Source organism: Alligator mississippiensis, chromosome 4, assembly GCF_030867095.1.
Source record: "Alligator mississippiensis isolate rAllMis1 chromosome 4, rAllMis1, whole genome shotgun sequence".
Classification (NCBI taxonomy): Eukaryota; Metazoa; Chordata; order Crocodylia; family Alligatoridae; genus Alligator; species Alligator mississippiensis.
In genome coordinates, this window is record NC_081827.1 from 108,312,182 (window position 1) to 108,330,443 (window position 18,262).

The following is an 18,262-nucleotide window of genomic DNA, read 5'->3' on the forward strand; positions in this document are numbered from 1 at the left end:
ATATTTTATTCATATGAATTGCACTAACCTATTCTCATGGTAGGTTCCCATCAGTATGTTTGACTCATGTAGGCCATGTGTTTTATAATCATGCTCAGCATTGGCTACATTTGATCAGTCTCATAGCAGGTTTCCATTGCTGAGACCATGCTGATTTTGGCAGCAGTTTAGTCATTAAAAATGTATTTTATGAGGTTTCCTCATATGCAAGTGTAAAACAAGGAGTTTCCCCCTTCACCATGTTGATTGGGGAGGGGAAACCTCATCTTATATTCAAGTAAATACAGTAGTTAAAGCTCAAAAATTCTTTCCTTTTTAAAAAAGCTCAGTCTCTTCCACACGCGGATTCTTCCTTAAGTCATCCCTGTTTTCAAGAGTGGGAATGAATCCTGCAATGGATGCTTGGCCTCTAAACAAGGGCAATTTTCTGGTCCTCCATTTACAATTTTTTAAGCCTTTCTTTGGCTTTAAACAGTACTGATTACACTTTTAAAGCACATGTACAGCAAAGGTAAATGACACCTGAAAGATGAGGGTACAGACACTGGGTCAAAACCACAACTGGCAAAACAGGCACAACTCTTAACTCCATTAGGTCCACATAGCATGCTTGCTTACAGGGGTAGATTAACATACGGGCTCAGGGGCTCCTGCCAATCACAGGCCCCCTGGGAAAAATTCAGAGGTCAGGCTAACTGTACGTGCCAGGGATGAGTCGTGACCGGCTGTCTTCCTGCAGGCACCACAGTGCTGGAGGACACCAGACACCAGGCCAAAGCCAAGGCAGAGCTGACATGCGGGGACTGGTAAGGTCCCACCCTGGACTGCGGGCAGCGCTACGGGAAGTGGCGTGGGAAGAGCTGGTTGCATCTCAGACGTGTGGTCAGGGGCTTTGTGGTGCTGCCCTTGGCAGTCCTTCAGCTGGAACAGCGGTTCTGTGGGGGCAGCCTCCTTGCCTCATGCAGGGTGCTCACAGCCACGCACTGTCTGCAGCACCAATAAGTCTCTGCAGGCTGGAAGGTACAACTCTCTGGGCTGGGCTGGGCTGGGCTGGGGCAGGGCTGGGCAGGGAGCCAGCAGCCCCCGGCAGTGATTGCCCATGCCCAACAGGCCCAATGTCTCTGTGGCTGGGGTCGGGCTCAGCCTGACCTGCTACAGCACTGACACCCGCAGAGCTGCAGGTGGAGAGCTACGTGCTCCACGACAACTACTCCCAGGCCACCAAGCATCGTGACATTAGTGAGAGCCCAGCCCAGCCACGGCTACAGGGACCCTCCCTCTCCCCCCAGCAAAACAGGACATCCCCCATGCCTCCCCTTGATACATTCATGCTTATAATGGGGCGTTGGGGGCCTCCAATTTTCTGTTTGCCCACGGCTCCAATAAATCTTAATCCACCACTGCTTCTCTCAAGGGTGAATTTTTGCCCAACACTAATGCAGCAATTTTCAAACAGGGTGCTGTGGTTAGGTGTGCAAATATGATTCGCAGTACAAACCCAGAGATTTCAAATAGAAATCTATAGTGTCAAAAACAGTCTGGCCTGCTGGGGTCTTCCCAAGTTTTTTGCAACCAAAGAATTGCTCTATTATTTTTCTGTCATTAAAACACGAGTAAAAAGCTACGATCTGGCATAGCATTTTCCAAGGGGTGCCCCTGGTCTAAAAATGTTGAAAACCACTGCTTTAGCGTCTTAACTCAAATTTGAAAAAAAAATTATTTTTGATTCAACAAAGGCAGGACCTCTCAAGCACGTACAATGTTTGGACAACAGATTTACCCACTTAAAAGGTACGATACAAGGTTAGGAAGTTTCAGAAGATAGCTATAATTGGGCTTTTCCTACATCACTGAAGCTCTCCAGCCCCTTTTTTCTGGCTCACTGAAACATGTCACCATCCCTCCCTCCCCACCACCCACTTACGAGACTCATGGAATAGAGCATGGTTTAAAAACAGCACAAACTCATTTTTATGCCCCAGTCTTTCTTATGCTCCTTATTCAGGTAAACGCCTAATGAAGTAACAGGAGTTTCACATTGTAATGATTGTGTGCCAGACGGTGGCTTTTAAACCACAGTCCACATTGAACAACAGGATAGCCGGCAGCAAGATTTCCCTGGGGGGGGGGGGAATGGACTATAACACACTACGTCAGTCTTTTATTTGACTTTTTTGTTGCTGTTAAGGAGGTTTGGGTTAACTCTTAAAAACTACAGCACCAACATCCCTGCTTAATGCATACTACAAAGTCTCCAGGGACCTGCTTTGACTGTCCTGGAGTCAACAGGTTTAAATAAAAACTGGATGATGCCCCCAGAGATTGTAAAACAGAGGAATGTGCAAGGAAGCACAAAAGGAAGAGCATCTCATGTACACAACTGGAGTAATGCCTATAATAAGACTATGGTGTTCTTATTGCATTCTTTTCCATCCAACTTCCATATCCTTATTAACTACAGTTTAGGATTTCTTTTAATTGTCGTTTAGTATCTTCCTGGGATTGGGAATGTCTGATGGTGAGGCAGGAAGATTTAAGGAATGGCCCTAGGAAAACCAGAGCAGAGATGAGAACTAAATTATCCTCCCTTAGATTATTCTGTTACCAAAAATGCATCCGGTCAAGACTCTCTTTGAACCCAGATCACTACTTCCTCATAAGCCTCCCTATTTCATACAATGTTTATTTTTACATCTATCACCATTTTAGCATGTATGCAAGCACTCAGTATGGGAAGAAACAAAATTAAATTAAGGAACTCAAGCAGTGTGTATATAATGCCACTAAGTCTGACCTGAAGAGCCAAGTAAAGGGTACACACAGTTGCAAGTACAGTCAAAAGTATGTCTAACAAGACTGCCACCAACACTAATTCTTTTCTTTTGAAGTCTGATAATTTAATACTTTTATATCCCATGAAAAAATCTCAAGTGATCAACAGATACTTGATAGGGTTCTATAGAAGTTACCTGAAAAACCTACAAATTTTAGTAGGGCTCCCTCCCATCTCCAGCTCTCTTGCAAAAATCAATAGCAAGGACAATTCTTTGAAGTAAAATGGCTTTCTAATCTTTGTATCTGCCTCCACCTCCCCACCACTTTTTTTTGTCAAAAGTGAACAGGGAGGTAATTTAGTTGTGATAAGGACAGTGGAGGTCAGATTTTGCTGGCTTTGAGTACTGCATGTGTCTCATGTTAGCAAAAAAGTACACTTACCAATACAGTAGGACTAGGAAGCCCACCAGCAGAGCCACAGTTACTGCTGTACCATTCATTTCTATGAAGGCAAATTTCAGTAGATCTGCAAGCTCCATTTTCCTTAACTGCAATGTTGGCCTTGAGAGCGCGTGTTGGAGGAGGAAGTCTCCTGAACGACAGATAAAACCTTCCAGTTACATGAACAATAATCTGCAAGGAAACAGGAACCAAGAGAGTGAAGTACGTCAAGTCACATCCAGTCCCAAATGTAAACTTTTCCTGCTTTCTGACTGCAACCTCAGAAAGGCAGAAGTTAAGGGTTTCATGAGTAACAAAATGAAGCAACCTTTTTGTTGTTGTTGTGGATGACCGTCTCAAGCAGTAACTATAAATATTTATTGAAAAGACATCAGAGCTGGCCCATAAACTTGCAGGATGGGGGGGGGGGCGGAGAGGGGTAATCCCACACACACACTCAGTGATGCCCCTATACAAACAAAGTTTGCAGTAGAAATGTTTCTTTTAAAATAAAAATTATTTGGGATAGATGATGATAAATGGAAAATTTACTCAATTTAAGGTAACAAGCTTTCCATAGGGACAGCCAAAGCGCAAGCTTCCTCCCCAGCCTCCTGCTAACACACTTTAACCCTGCCTGGACTGACAACCCCAGTGTATATTCTGTCCATAATAGCTCCAGTTATATGGAGACCAGGGTTGGAGCTCATGTATTTCAATAAGTTGGTCTCAACTGTCAATATTATTACATACAAGAGGCAAGAATTTTTGCAGACGATCTCTTTTACTGGGCCAACTGCGTGATTGGGGTAAGCTTAGATAAGCTGTTGACACACTGCTGCTTACAAAACAAAGTCTACAACCTAAACTATTCTGCATATGCTTCTCTCCCAGAGACCCAAGGAAGGGTACTGCGATAGACTTGGTTGGACAAGCTTTCAGGTATCCCAACCATGCAGTGAGTCCAAGAAAATTTATCACCCACAAAAATTCTTGCCCCTCACATATTTTCTGCACCATTGTGGCTACTATGTCACTTCAATGCTACCAAAATATTATTACATACACGTTATCAAAGTCCAAGGATACAAGCCATAGTCCCATAAGCAACTTCCAAGTGAAAGCCTCTTCTCCGCTTCCTTTAAGAGTCCCAATCCCTGGGCCAAGGGAATATATTTTGTTATAGATTACATACAAAACAGAAGGGGAAAACACCCAAACATTCAAATAGGTTGTGTGCAACATTTGTGTAAATTATGTAAATTAAAACAGGCCAAGAAAACAGGGCTCAGGAATTGTATGGTAACCTTGAAAAAAACAGACATTCCACACATCTGAGTCCCATAACACACAAGATGAAATATAGTTTCTTTTTATATAGCCCCCTGAGATAATAGCTTAGATTTAACGTGCAAGGCTTCTCCAATATCACTGTATTACATTTCCTCCTCTTATCAGAAAAGTTAATAATATAGGTATCAGAAAAGTAAAATCTCTAACACAATGGAGTTTAATTTTAAGAAGATTTGGCTCTACTATAACCGAATCATTGCTATTTTAGGTCTCGGTGCTTCACAACTGCATTAATTCCTTTCCAGTCCGAGTTCCTTATAGAATAAGTAAAAGGTAACTAGCTCATTGGCTCCATAGAGTAGCACGATGGCTCACAGAAAACCTTGCTTATTGTATTAATAATACCATTGCTTCCAGATGCTATTCTGGGTCAATAATAGCTCCGCCGGCTTGCTACTGCCAAGTTCTCCAAGAACAATTGCATCAGGATTCAAGACTAGAGACGTAAAGAATTAATCAGCAGGCACAAGCCGATACCAAACAGCAATTGATCCCCGCTGGGCCTTAGTTTATATGGAATATTCCGTTTCTTAAAAGCCTTTCTGAAAGGAGAGTGATCCATCACAAATCTAAAGAGCAAGAAATGTTATATTTTGATTTCACTACAATTTCTTTTCTCTGATTTAAAACAAATGTATATATCTGCATGTAGTGGGTCTGCTCCTCCCCCCTAGAATGGCAAAACTCCCACTGAATTCAGTGAATACAGAATTGGACCCAGATCGTGCTGGATTATTTTTAGAAGCACATTAGGACTTTCCCTGATCATGCTGGGAGGTGGGTGGTATGTATAGTTCTTGAAAACACATGCATAATGAAGGAAAATGGGTTTTCACATCAGCATCCAATTTGGGACAGAATGCACAATCAAATGCGGTTTTATTTTTTTTTGCTGGGAAACATTTTTAACATTTGCACCTGTCGCTTACTGAAAATGTAACCTTAGCATTTTTCACCCCTAAAGAGGAAACACATGCACAATTCTTATATCTGCCTGGAACAACTCACAAATCCATACGCTACAATGCATTTACAAACAACGCAAAGTAAAGTCTGTCAATTCCTGCCAAAAATGTGATCTCAAAGCTGTACCTGATACCTTATGAAAAAGTTTGAGAAATTGAGTGAAATATGCCATTTTATTTTAATTATCTTCCCTTTTCCTTGGTTATGATTGCTTCCATGAGAATAGGGAAAATGTTTTTCATTTGAACTCACAGTTATTGGAGGCCACCAGAACTGGCTGGTCTGAATACTACCATGCAACTAGTGAGTGACTTCATAGAGGAACAAGCTCTTCACTAAGCCAAATGATCAAGGAGGGTGAATAGATAGAGGTAGGGAGAAACACTCACCTGTCAGACTGCAGGAGAATCAGGTAACTGAACTGTCTGTGGTTGCTAATTCCTTCATTCAAGTTCCAGCTGAAACATACATCCACATGGCTAATAATTCATTGACATTTATACTCTGGTTACCACCAACCAATTATCTTTTACCTCCAATTCCCCTCCATAGCAGGGAAAGTTTATAGAGCTCCAATCTGTTCCATGCACTCATGCTAAAGCTCCTCATATTTTATCCCCTCACGCACTAATTATCGAACAGAATCACATGGGCTCCCCTGCAGCTGGCATCCAGTAAAAAGTAGAGAAAAGAGCTGGATCTGGCCCAGAGTGCAAAGTGGTTGCAGTTCTATGGAGTAAGCACCCAGGTTGCATGCAAAGTATTCACAACAGCAAAGCAGGAACAAACTGCAACATAAAAATGAGATGTTATTTCTCAGCTAAATTTAAAAAAAAATGTCAATTTAAGTTTTCAAGGAAGTGTTAACATCTTGCCTACCATGGCCCAAGAGTAGTTTTTAAACCCTGTTGCAAGAAAAATAGTTTCTAAATTGAAGTGCAGTAGATATCTAACACAACGGCTGATCTGGATTACTGTTAGTTGCATGGAGAGGGCATGACTATAATGCCTTTTGAGAGCACGCTTGCTTGACATGCACCACAGGGCTGCACTGGATGGAACAAGCACTCAAAGACAGGTTTTTGGCACACAAGAAGTATGACCTTAACATCAAGTACATTCATAGGAAGATCTAGAATTTTGAGAAGGGGGAAGGGGGTGGGGTACAGATGGCATGGTACATCACCACATAAAACAGCACATATTTTTCTCTAGTTAAACATAAACTAGAATCTTTATGAATATGCTAGGGGCCTGTGGCTGTATTACACAGTTTGACCGAGGCAAAAACAAATATAACTCCATTGGAATCAGTTAAAAACAATCTGCAAAGCTGTAAAATAGGAGCTTCATTACCAGGAGCAGGTAACCGAAGAATTGCAGAACAAAAGATAGCTTGATTGGTGGAACATCAAGACTATCCAAAGGAAGAGAGGGCTGTTAACACCTGTGGAATGAAGAGCCTAGAAAGGATCCAGTAGCTTACAATAAGCCTGGAAGTCAATGGACTCCTTCAGCACTGCCTGACCAGATATGCTGCACCACTGCCATGCAGCTGGTTTTAAACTTTGGGTGAATCAGCAGTCAAAGAAAGTGTACCAGTGTACCTTCCCTGGATCCACATTGGCTACATTACTTTTCTGGGGATGTAGCATACAGAGAATGGATATGCCACACACTGCTGCGCTACTTCCTAGCAAAGTCCTCTGACAGTGCAGGTATGTCCAGAGGATTGTTTCAGTATTACAAATAATCCCTCTACTTTTATCACTAAGGTGCACAGAATACTCTAGGAGTAGCACAGGCATAGACATCTGTTTCATATAATTTAATTACCTGCTACCATTTGTTCGAGACTGACCAATCAAGCGAGTCAAATGATTCCTAGAGCTACATGAAGAACTACTAAACCAGGACAGAAATATCAAGGAGCGTGAAGAGACTTCACATAAAGATTATGTCCTTACTTCAAAACAGGCATTTCTAGAGGCTGGAGATACTTAATCAGAAGTACCAGGCATCATGCAAAGTTCTTAAAGCAGAAGAATATCATTGTCAAAGAATCACCTGAATGAACACCATATCTAAAAGCAAGTCAGTACAACCATGAAGTTAAGCAGAAAAACCCATTTCCAACAGATTCACATGCTGTTTACCTAAGAACTTGGCTATATTAACCGAAATGCTTCTCAGAAGTGCCATGCTTGAGTTAAAGTCATCTGAATGACTAGCCTGTATGATGTGCACTTGTACTTCACTAACAAATTTAGTCTTAGTTGGCTAGAAATTACACTGAAACACAAACTCAGTTAATATCTTGGAGGCTGAAACAAATCATTACAAATAGTATAACAAGCAGCTGTGCTTCACTGGAGCAGCTAGCTGTAAGAAATCCTGAGTGTTTCAAGGAGTTAGTCTAGAAATTGCCCACATTTTGTATCCGAGAGAAATGAGTGTTTCTTAGACAAAAAAACCCCAAGAGTTAAAAGCTTTAAGTTGGCTTGTAGGCTAAAGGTTTTACTGCTATCTGAACCTGAGGTAAGATTTTTCAGTACTGGTGAAATTCCACAGAAGGTAGAATAGCTTCCAAATAACTATGCATTTGAATTTAATGTGATAGATCTGTGCATGGATACATATTTTTAGCAAGATATTTTAAATGAAACTGACATTTAAAGTAAATTGCCTAAACATTCCACTTCAGAATTGTTGGTTGACCTGACAGAACTAGTATCATCATTCTATCAGCATATAAGCTTGATTGGAGATAAATAAGGATTTATTTGAGGGATAGTTCCATGTTATCAACCACCCTCCCCCCACAAAAAAAAACAAACCCCACCTGTCCAATTTACTCCCAGAACGAGAACAAGTTTGTCTTTATTACAATATTGTAATAAGACATTAGCAAAATATAACTTTCCATATTAGGTTGACTTTTTGGCATCTTTGTTTGCTTTAAAAATGTTATTTTAGCTAATAACACCCAAACGTATTGTTCTTCAGTATGAAATCTGCAACACAGATTCAAAGAACAGGGAGAAAAATGTATAGAGGCACCCACTTAAATAACATGTTTGAATGAGGGCTAACAGATATACAACCTATGCTTGAGCATATGCACCCACCCCATAGCACCAGACAGATCTTGCCCTTTACCTCTGCTCACTTTGGGTGCTGACACATGTGCAGGGCCACGCTCTAACTCATGGCACTTTACATAAAGCACCAAGAGTTAGAGCACTCTCTCCAATCCAACAGATGTCTGCCTGTTGGGTCAGGGAGTGGGGTGGGAATTGAGCCTGCCTGCAGGCGAGCAGCCAGGCAAGGACTGGCCCCTCTCCCCAGCTTCCCTTCCTCCCCCCACCAGCTCAGGGGCTGTCAGCAGAAAGAGATGGAGAGGGAAGCCAGCAGCAGTAAGCTGCTGACAGGGTATGCCCTGCCTGAGCAGAAGGAAGGGGGACGGCAGTAGGGGCACTCCAATCCACTGACACCCCCTCCAGTTCAGCCCAGACAAACCCCAAGTGGCAGCTTGCTGCTGCTGGCTTCCCCCTCCCTTCCTGCTGACTGCCCCAGGGGCTCATGCGACGAACTAACCCTGGAGAACACAAGTTCCCTAAGGCGTCCTAAAGTAGAGCACTTTCATCTGATGCCTCATTTGAAGAGGGTTAATTTTCACGCAACTAGCCACTTTAAAAGCTGTCTCCAGCTGTGCTTGTGCGTCATGTCATGGTGGTAGTTCACTTTCAGGAGGCTGATCGCATGAAAAATGTAACTTCTGTCTGCGCCCTTTGAATAGCGTCTTACAAGGGGACTAGTCACACTTGAAGCACATGGCATAACTCAGCCTCAGTAACGGTGAACCTGCATTTAAAATAGCCCAAACTGATTCTCCAGCACAGTTCCGCAGCCACTAAATGTGGAGCTACAGCATCCTACTTGGCTTCCCTAAGGATCAGCTTTGAGAGATCTCCTTGGTATTTGTAAGCAAGTACAGGCTTCCCAGACTTTCCTCTCTAGTTTGCAATTCAAGAACGTGGTGATGAAATCTGCCCTTGTCTCGAGAAGCAGACTCCATTAAAGAGCGATTACAGGCAACCTATTTAAAAGTAGGGCAGCAGTTTCAGAGACAATTAACTGGCAATGATCAACATTCTGCAGAGGAAGTGCTCAAGTTTTGCTAGAATGCCACCAGCAGTCATTCATGTTCTTATGCAGTTCAAAGCATCTCCACTAACTGAAGAGGAATAAATAAAGAGGGACAAGAGCATGAGGAAAACAGCATTTGAACAAAGTGTCCAAGCACACCGATAACAGGGCATTCCCATTGGTATCACAGCGTGCCATCATTTACAACTGGGTTTGAGATTATGAAAAAAGAGGGCGGATCAAATGCTGAGTGGTCAAACACAAATTGCTTGTTATCCTATTGGGTGGGGGTAGAGAGGGGAAGGACAGAGTGTGCGAGGGAGCAAACAGATACTTGCAGCTTGTCACCTACATTCTGGAGGTGTACTTGATCATCAGAGCTTGCAGTATTGAAAACAGAGTGGAATGGACTGAGTACCTGAAACAGCAAGCTTCTCAAGAAAACGTTACATTCGCTTATCACTTGACAAACCAAGAATGGAAGTGGGGGTAAAGCCTTGAGTCTTGGATGAGAAGAACTGTTTTTTTGTCCCAGTTCTATCAATCATTTGTCAAATCACACATATTCACATGAGAAGTTCTATAAATGGGTCTACTCACAAGAGTAATATGTTCAGTGTAAAGAAAAAGAGCTGTATGGGGCCCAGGATGGAGCACATGCAGTTTGTCTCTCCTGAGAAATCACAAGGATTGGACACCTGCAGGCAAAGTTTAAGAGGTACAGAAGAGATTATCCCTCTGAAACAAGTGTGAAATGGGCAACAAAAGCAAAAAGAATGTGCATCTGACTACATGATGCAAACACAGAGCGTGGTGAGCTAGCTGCTCACCAGCCAAAGAGTGACAATGACTACTCTAGACTTCCCATCCATCAAGCACCAGGTCAAGGGGGGAGGTAGGAGGAGTGGGGAAAGAAATCAGGGAATGATTTTAAAAAGAACCAGGGAGAAAGTCTGGAACTAAGTGATCAGCCTAATACTGCAGTTACTGTTTTAAACACTGAGGAGCATGTAAACCACAGCAGTGTATTATCCTACATCCATATGCTTAAAGGAAATGGTACTGCAAGCAGATTAAACCTTACAGTTGCATGTAATCAGCAAACTGTCAATCACTATTTTTAAGCCTTATTAGCAATGCCCAGTTGCAGTCTATATTAGGCTGCAAAAGTGACTCCTTATTGAATTAAAAAGTTCAACTAGAGAATACCTGATACATGGGAGTTTGTTTAGAGGCACAGAGTAATTATTAGGCACCCAATTCCCCTTCTCTCTCGGGGATGGGGGGGAGCCATGTTACTGCCACTCTGTGCCTTTGAACAATTTCCCACATAAATACTTCCAAAAAAATAAATAAATAAATAAGCGCAATGTACACTGCGAGTTTTTACATGAGAATATAAGCTGAAAAGCCTGCAAAGCAGGTTTTGTAGAAAGTGTACAGGCAAATTACAAAGGTGGATATGCTATGGGAAAGTCCAGAGAGGATACAGAAAGGTAATGCAAATTGGGATTTCCTTACATTCAAGTATACCCTAACTGTGTCAACACTTACTACACATGCATAACTATGCATTAAGTTGAGCAAGACTAGCACTCAAGACTCCCTTAGGCCTAGTTGGAAGGGTCTCTCCATTGTGAGGACTGCAAGGTAGGGGTGGCCTGCTTTAGTACATACTTCTTATGCTCACTTGTTGAGTGCAACAAGAAAAGCAAACCTTTTTTCTAGCTCCTTGGCATATTAACTCCGTCAAAGCACAACTGCCTTGAGCTCCTTCCTGCTTGTTCTCAGTAGAGGAAATCCAGAGGTTGTGCAGTATGGAGACAGTGGGAAGTAGAAAGGAATAAAGACATGAAAAACAGGATTTACACAATTGCAAATGAAGAAGTTCCATCAGGGGGGTTATACAATACGTGGAGGTTTTCCTAAAGCCTAAGCTTTTAGTATTAGACGATTGTAAAAGTCTCAGATTTCACTGAAGGAGATAAGACTCTAGTTCCCACTACAGTGAAGAAGAGCTTCAAAGCTGGAAGCCCTAAAGGTTCAGAGTCCAAAAAGCAAATTAAATTATTTGAATTTGGGAAGAAAGGGCAGATTAATGATTTCTGAGTACTTAAGGCTGGCAACTCTTGCCTCCTTCTACAGTCTTAAGTTTATAAATCTGCAGGTACTAGACAGGGAAGTCTAAATGGCATAACAACAGTTGAAAGGCCCCGAAGAACTTGGTATCATTTAGGGCCCCAAATCTGCAAACACTGAAGCACAGTGCTCTGTTCTTCTCCGTCTATACTAACACATTTACAGGTGCAGGGCCTAAGGCTCCCTGTGAACTTGGCCAAGAATATTAGGCTCTCTACTAAGGATCCAGCAGATAAGCACAAGGAATTTTTGCAGTAGCCCACTAGAGGCCATAAGCACCCTAGTAAGCTTTGCTGAATTAAAGTAACTGCATGGAGCAAAACACAGTGACTGTCATACCTGGCCATTTCATTGCCTGCTGATCAGAGACAAGCTTAAGTGTAGAAAGTTGCTGTCTTGTAAGACAGCGCAATGACCTTTTTCTTCCCCTCCCCTCCTGCCCGTTACAAATCACAATTCCAAGACAAGAGATTATTTCCCCCTATAAACAACAAGATTTCATCACAGGTTTTCATCTACAGGCATCTTTATGCCTGAATATGCTACCAGTTCACTTAATTAAATAGATGAGGCTTGGCAGAGAGTAAGAGCTAATGCACTGGATCACAAGACCAGCTACAGCTTCAGTATTTGAAAAGCAGCAATCCCAGAAACTACCGCTGAGAAATAACTGCTCTTTTATACTAGGATTTGATTACTTGGATAAAAATCCTCACTTAAAAATTAAAGGTACTAAAAACTCATCAACTATTGCAATTATATTGGTCCTGCTGGATGTTAGATCTGGTCTCTAGCTACTAAACACCACCAGCTAGACTTTGGTTAGTAAATAACACAGCTTTGTTAACCAATTACTGCTGTTTTCGTTCTTTTTCTACCTCACTTTCCACTTGAAAGTTTTCATTTACATTTAAGACATTATGACTTCCTGCTCCCAAAATGTTGTGTTAGCACAGCAACTCTCATGTGAGAGGTCCTGTGCAGCGCTGCCGAGTCTCACGAGAGGAAAAAAAAAAGTAGCGCTGCCTTTAAAAGCAAGCCCAACCCACTTCAAAGAGATGGGGGTGATTATCAACAGAGGACTCTCGAAATATTAAGGTGACTTAAAAGAAACCAAAAAAACCCCCCACCAACAAGCTCAATTCTGCTTACTCTAAGCGGACTTGGCAACACCAGTCCTGTGCGTCTGTGGAGCCCCCCTGAAGGCAAGGAGACTCTGAGCAAGGGTTCGTACAACCAGACCCAGCTGCAAATTGCAGACCCAAGTTTGGACTAAGCTTGAACAGGCCTGTCACAAGAGATGCCATTTCCAGAGCCACTCCTTGTGGCCAGGCACACCCTCAGGGTATTTCATAGATAGATTCATAGATGTTAGGGTCGGAAGGGACCTCAATAGATCATCAAGTCCGACCCCCTGCATAAGCAGGAAAGAGTGCTGGGTCTAAATGACCCCAGCTAGATACTCGTCTAACCTCCTCTTGAAGACCCCCAGGGTAGGGGAGAGCACCACCTCCCTTGGGAGCCCGTTCCAGACCTTGGCCACTCGAACTGTGAAGAAGTTCTTCCTAATGTCCAGATTTCTGGCATCAGGCACATGTACCTCTCCTCCCTCCAAATAAACTCTCTCTAGACCCTCATCCCTTCTGCAGTCCCCCCTGTTCTTCAAACAATAATCCCCATGAATTCTGTCACTTCCTTAGCAAGTACAAAAAACATCCCTCTCCACTTTCTCTCTCCCCTGCTCCTTAGGTCCGGGCTTAGCATCCTCCTTCAATGTCCTCTCTCCCATCCAGGTGCACCAGGAAGGATTAATGAAGTTCCCAGGTGTTCATTAATTCTTCCTCAAGTGTTCATTAAGGTCTTATCAGTCATCCGAAGGTAAGACACCATGCCACAGCATTACATGTAATCCTGTTTTTTGGTTAATGTTTGCTGTATCATCATCTATGGCTCACTCCGGAGTTTCTCTGTTTTCTCCATCTGCCGGCAACACCAAAAGGCAGGCTGGGGAAAAAACTATCCCACCAAACATCAGTCAGGCTGCATTTTCAAGGTCCCAGGCTAACCTGCTTTATTTAGCCGTAGCCCGAATTCCTCGTGGTACAGTAGCCACCACTACCCTTCCCAGTTACTAAACATATTGATGGGGAAGTTGACCTTTCAACAGATCTTGCAGGAGTCAAAACCTTAGCAATGACAGACCCCTAAGTAAGGCGAATCAAGGATTTAATGGCAATCTTTGACTTTCTCTATCTGAATTATGCAAATATGTAAAACAGGAAAGGAACACGAGCTACAGAGACCCTCCCACTTGCAATAAAATCAGTGGAACTGGAGAAAGACGCAGGTTTTGGAAGGGATATATGTTGGTGCGAGACTAGAGTCTTGAGTGCATAATGAGAGTGGCTACATAAGCAGCAAAGCACACAACAGTGGTTTCCAACCAAGCATATTCCATAAATCCTGCTTGTAACAGGTCTCCTTGCCTTCCTGAAACACTCGGCTACTACCAAAAACACCAAACTTTTCTCCCCCGGTTAAGAATTACCTGAATGAAGGACATATATTCTTGGAAGCAGCAGCTATTAAAGCAAGTTCAGTCCTGAACTCAATCCAAGGCAGCCACCTGTTTTGCTGATTGAGTCAGGGTTCGTTACTTTATTTCTCCAGGACAGATTTAAAAAATATACAGACAAGCAGCGAGACTAATAAGTGACCACACCTCTGCACTACTAAAAATTAGGGACCAGATTTTTAAAGGGATCAATGCAATTTTGTTCCTAAATACCTTTAAAAATTTGGTCCTCTGTGCCTTTCATTTCCTCATCAGACAATAGGGAAAGAGAAAAACAGTTCTCTTTGTAATACTCTTCCAGGTATCTGGATAAGCAGCATCACTTTAAGTGTAAAATCTTATTCTTCCCTTAATATGTGTAACCTCAATTAACCTTATCAGAGCATGTGTGTAAACTGAGATTATACCCTTTAATGAGCAGCTATAGCTGTATTGTAAATGCAACATTACATGTTCTTTGTTATGGTTCAAGACCACTACACTCTTCAAGACTTATAAACTTCAGCAAACAGAGATTATAGTGGAAATACTTTTAAAAAATTAACCATAAGAACACTGGCAGAAGGAAAGATAGCTATAAATTCAGCTTTAGTTTTCCAGCATGTATGTTGACAAGCCATGAATAATATGCATTTCTACACTTCCAACATACAGATGTACATGCTGCTCAGCGTAACCTTTGCAGTAAAGTCTCTTTAACAACTGCTCCAAATGGAGGAAGAAAATGGCCGAGTGAAAAGAGCAGCCCTTTGTCTTGTCTCTTACAGAGTTACTACAATTGCACCCATAGAATAAAAAGCAGGTTTTAAATTTATTAGTCTATGCATTTGTCCTGGATTTTGAACACACTTGTTTGCAGAGATGTGGAGTTGTATTTCTATAGTGAACAGAAAACAGAAGATCCCACTTATCCTCCCTTTTATACTAGGATTTGATTACTTGGATAAAAGTCCTCACTTAAAAATTAAAGGTACTAAAAAACTCATCAACTATTGCAATTATATTGATCCTGCTGGATGTTAGATTTGGTCTCTAGCTACTAAACACCACTAACTAGGCTTTGGTTAGTAAATAACACAGCTTTGTTAACCAATTACTGAGGTCGCCAAAGTGTGTTAATGACAAATAGGCTCCAATTCATTTGGCAAATAAAAGACAAGCAGGCTACTATATATATTATTGATTGAACTGTGTCAGCTGAGTATTTCCCTAAACACAAGCAACTACTTTTGCAGGCCTATATCAGAACATTATCCCCATCGTATTGTTTGACTTTTCCCTGGCATTGTCAAAAAACAACTTTTTCAAAACAAGTATTTTGAGATGTTTCATGGATCTGATAACAGAAAACTTAATGGTAAAGAGTTGCTTCAAATAAGGCAGGGACTTGCAGAAAATCTGTTATTTTTTGTTAATATAGCTAAATGCAATTTGTCCTGTTTTCCACTTCTAATAACCACAATCTGTGCCAATTCAGCAACAAGTTACTTTTCTACAATAGACAAAATTTAACAGTGAGATACTGCTCTCCTTATTCAAGTAAGATTCCCAGTGGCTTCAAGAGTTTTATCTGAGAAAGGACTAGTTCCAACTTTGAATGACATGTAACAATTAGTACTCAATTGTGAAAACTTTTTCACATCTGTGTTCCTTGAAGAGAGATTTTTAAATAAACATAACATACACAAGCCTCAACAGCATTAACAGCTTTTCCCATATACAATAATACAATGTACAATAATAAGGGCAAAGGGACCCAGAAGATTAAAGCAGCAAACTGACTCTAGCTATTTCTCTTTTCTTCTGTTGCTTAGCCTGACCAGACCAGAGCTTCAGAAACAGTCTTCTTCACGCTGTCTGTGGTCATGTGGATTGAATTGGCATATAGGGTGTTGACAATGCAAAACAAGCAGACTTCATGACTTTGCAGACAAACATCTTTTATTATTAGTGTATTGGCAATGCCTCTGCAATACAAGAGGGGTACTTTAGAATTAATTTTATCTACTTCCCACACAAAACTTTCTGCTACCATGCTGCTGGATACTGAAATGTATTAAGATCTCAAAACCCTGAGATCTGTGATGTGTAGAAAACACTTTGAACCTGAAAACCACCATGCAGGGTCTAAGCATCCTTATGACTGCTTTCTTGGTCACCAATTACTTGTAAATTGAATGTTGCAGGGGTTTAGGTTGTAGCCATGTTGGTCTAAGGATATATACAGACAAGGTTCCTTGGGTGAATGGGTTGGTCTAATAAAAGATATCAAATTCACCCAAGGAACCTTGTCTCTCCTGTAAATTGAATTAAATGCATCCCATACAGTTTCCTATTGACACTTCTGCTATTTGCTATAATGCCCCTCATTTTATGCCTTTATCAGATTTTGGTTGGTGAGGTGAGTGTCTGGGATCACTTTGTGTGTGTGTTTTGGGTTAGTTCCCTGCATAAAAGAGGCAAGGGTACTGCAGCTTTGTCTCTAGGTCAATGTTGAGGCAAATTTGTGGGGTGCTGGGAGAAGGGCCCAGACACCTCATCTACCAGGGCTCCTCTATCTGCTTTAGAAATAAGGCATTCCATCCAGGAAGAGCACACACCAACTGCAAAGAATTCCTCAGTCAGAGGAAGGGTTTTTAAACCTGAAAGCTTGCTAAGAATTTTTTTCCCCCAACTATTTAAGTTGGTCTAATAAACGATATCAGATTCACCCAAAGCACCTTGTCTGCCTACCTCCTTAGACCAACATGGTTACATCCTACACCCCTGTTACAAATAAGGTGGCATCCGCTGGGCAGGAAGGTAGTTAGCTCACTGTCAAAACCCATTCTCTATTTGGCACCTCTGCCCAGACTTACAGCAAGGCTTCTTTATCAACCCACTGAAAAGGGCAACACTTTCCTCTTGGCAGAACTAAGTATCATCTATTCAGGGTTGTTTGTTTGTTTTTTTCAGGCAAGACCTTTTCTATTAACCAGGTCCTGCCTTCTCCCCAAGGACATTAACAATCACAAGTCACTCTTCATGAGAGTTAGATGTGCCCCAGCAACACTAGCCAACATAACACCACTATTCCCCAAAGCATCACATGCCCTCCAACTGCTGTCTTTCACCTCAACGATGGCCACACATTAGCCGTAAGGAGCATATGCAGTGCATAAAGCAATTTGCAGTGTTCATTATAAATTGTTAATTCTTATTAAAGCTTGGGAAAAAATTCCTAGTTAGGGGACTACAGCCAACAATTCCAGGAGCATTCACTAATACATTATGCCTTAACTCTCAGTTACCCAAAGCTCCCTCCCCTTTCCAATGACTGCTGCAACTCAGTTTTCTAAGCAGCACCAAAACATGTTTTGGACATTTTGGTGGGGGAGAAGGGGGTGCTGCTTCCTGTAGCATTTGGAATAGCAGCAGGAGCATTGAGCAGTGCTGAGGATGTCACTTAGCTCCCATTCAAATCAGCCTAGGAAAAGGCAGTAGAAACACTGGAGCGATTAAGTACACTCAGACAACTGATGCTGTAGCAGTTCATGCAGGATTCACGTTAGGATAACTAGCTCCACAACCAAAGCAGGGGGAGGATACCTTAAGCTCATGAAAAATTGATGTCAGTTCTCAGTTCACCCTGGTAAACCCAACAGCCACAATGAAGAAGCATCCCCCCCAGCCCCACTCCTAGATATAGCTCTTAACCTCTACCCTGGAGGTTCCAACTACAAGGAGACACCCCCTCCAGCAGGCCCCACCTGCTAAGACTGCAAGCAACCACACTGGAAAAGATCTGCCCAGTGCAAGGTCGCTGAAATAAAAGCCCACAGCATCTTGGCCAGAGGCACAAGGGCAGACTTAGGCTGAGAGGGG

The 18,262-nt window shown here is 42.1% G+C and overlaps 1 protein-coding gene and 1 long non-coding RNA gene across 6 annotated transcripts in view; both read right to left on the minus strand.

The window, feature by feature from the left end:
• TBXAS1 (thromboxane A synthase 1) overlaps nt 1-18,262 on the minus strand; it is a 374,873-nt gene that overhangs the window by 356,424 nt on the left and 187 nt on the right. The window contains exons 2-4 of one of the 5 annotated variants that reach the window (XM_019489677.2): nt 5,925-5,993; nt 4,283-4,373; nt 3,217-3,408 (exon numbers count right to left, since the gene is read on the minus strand). In XM_019489677.2, coding sequence (XP_019345222.1) covers nt 3,217-3,314 — 98 coding nt within the window. In that variant the 5' untranslated portion in view covers nt 3,315-3,408; nt 4,283-4,373; nt 5,925-5,993. Of the gene's footprint in view, nt 1-3,216; nt 3,409-4,282; nt 4,374-5,924; nt 6,334-18,262 lie in introns of those variants that run through there. The other 4 variants (XM_059726450.1, XM_059726452.1, XM_059726451.1 and 1 more) reach the window with 4 other exon arrangements.
• On the minus strand, nt 15,186-18,261 carry LOC132250150 (uncharacterized). The gene is made up of 2 exons (XR_009461752.1): nt 18,148-18,261; nt 15,186-16,365 (listed from the first exon to the last, which is right to left on the minus strand). It is a non-coding gene; the product is annotated as an uncharacterized LOC132250150 (long non-coding RNA).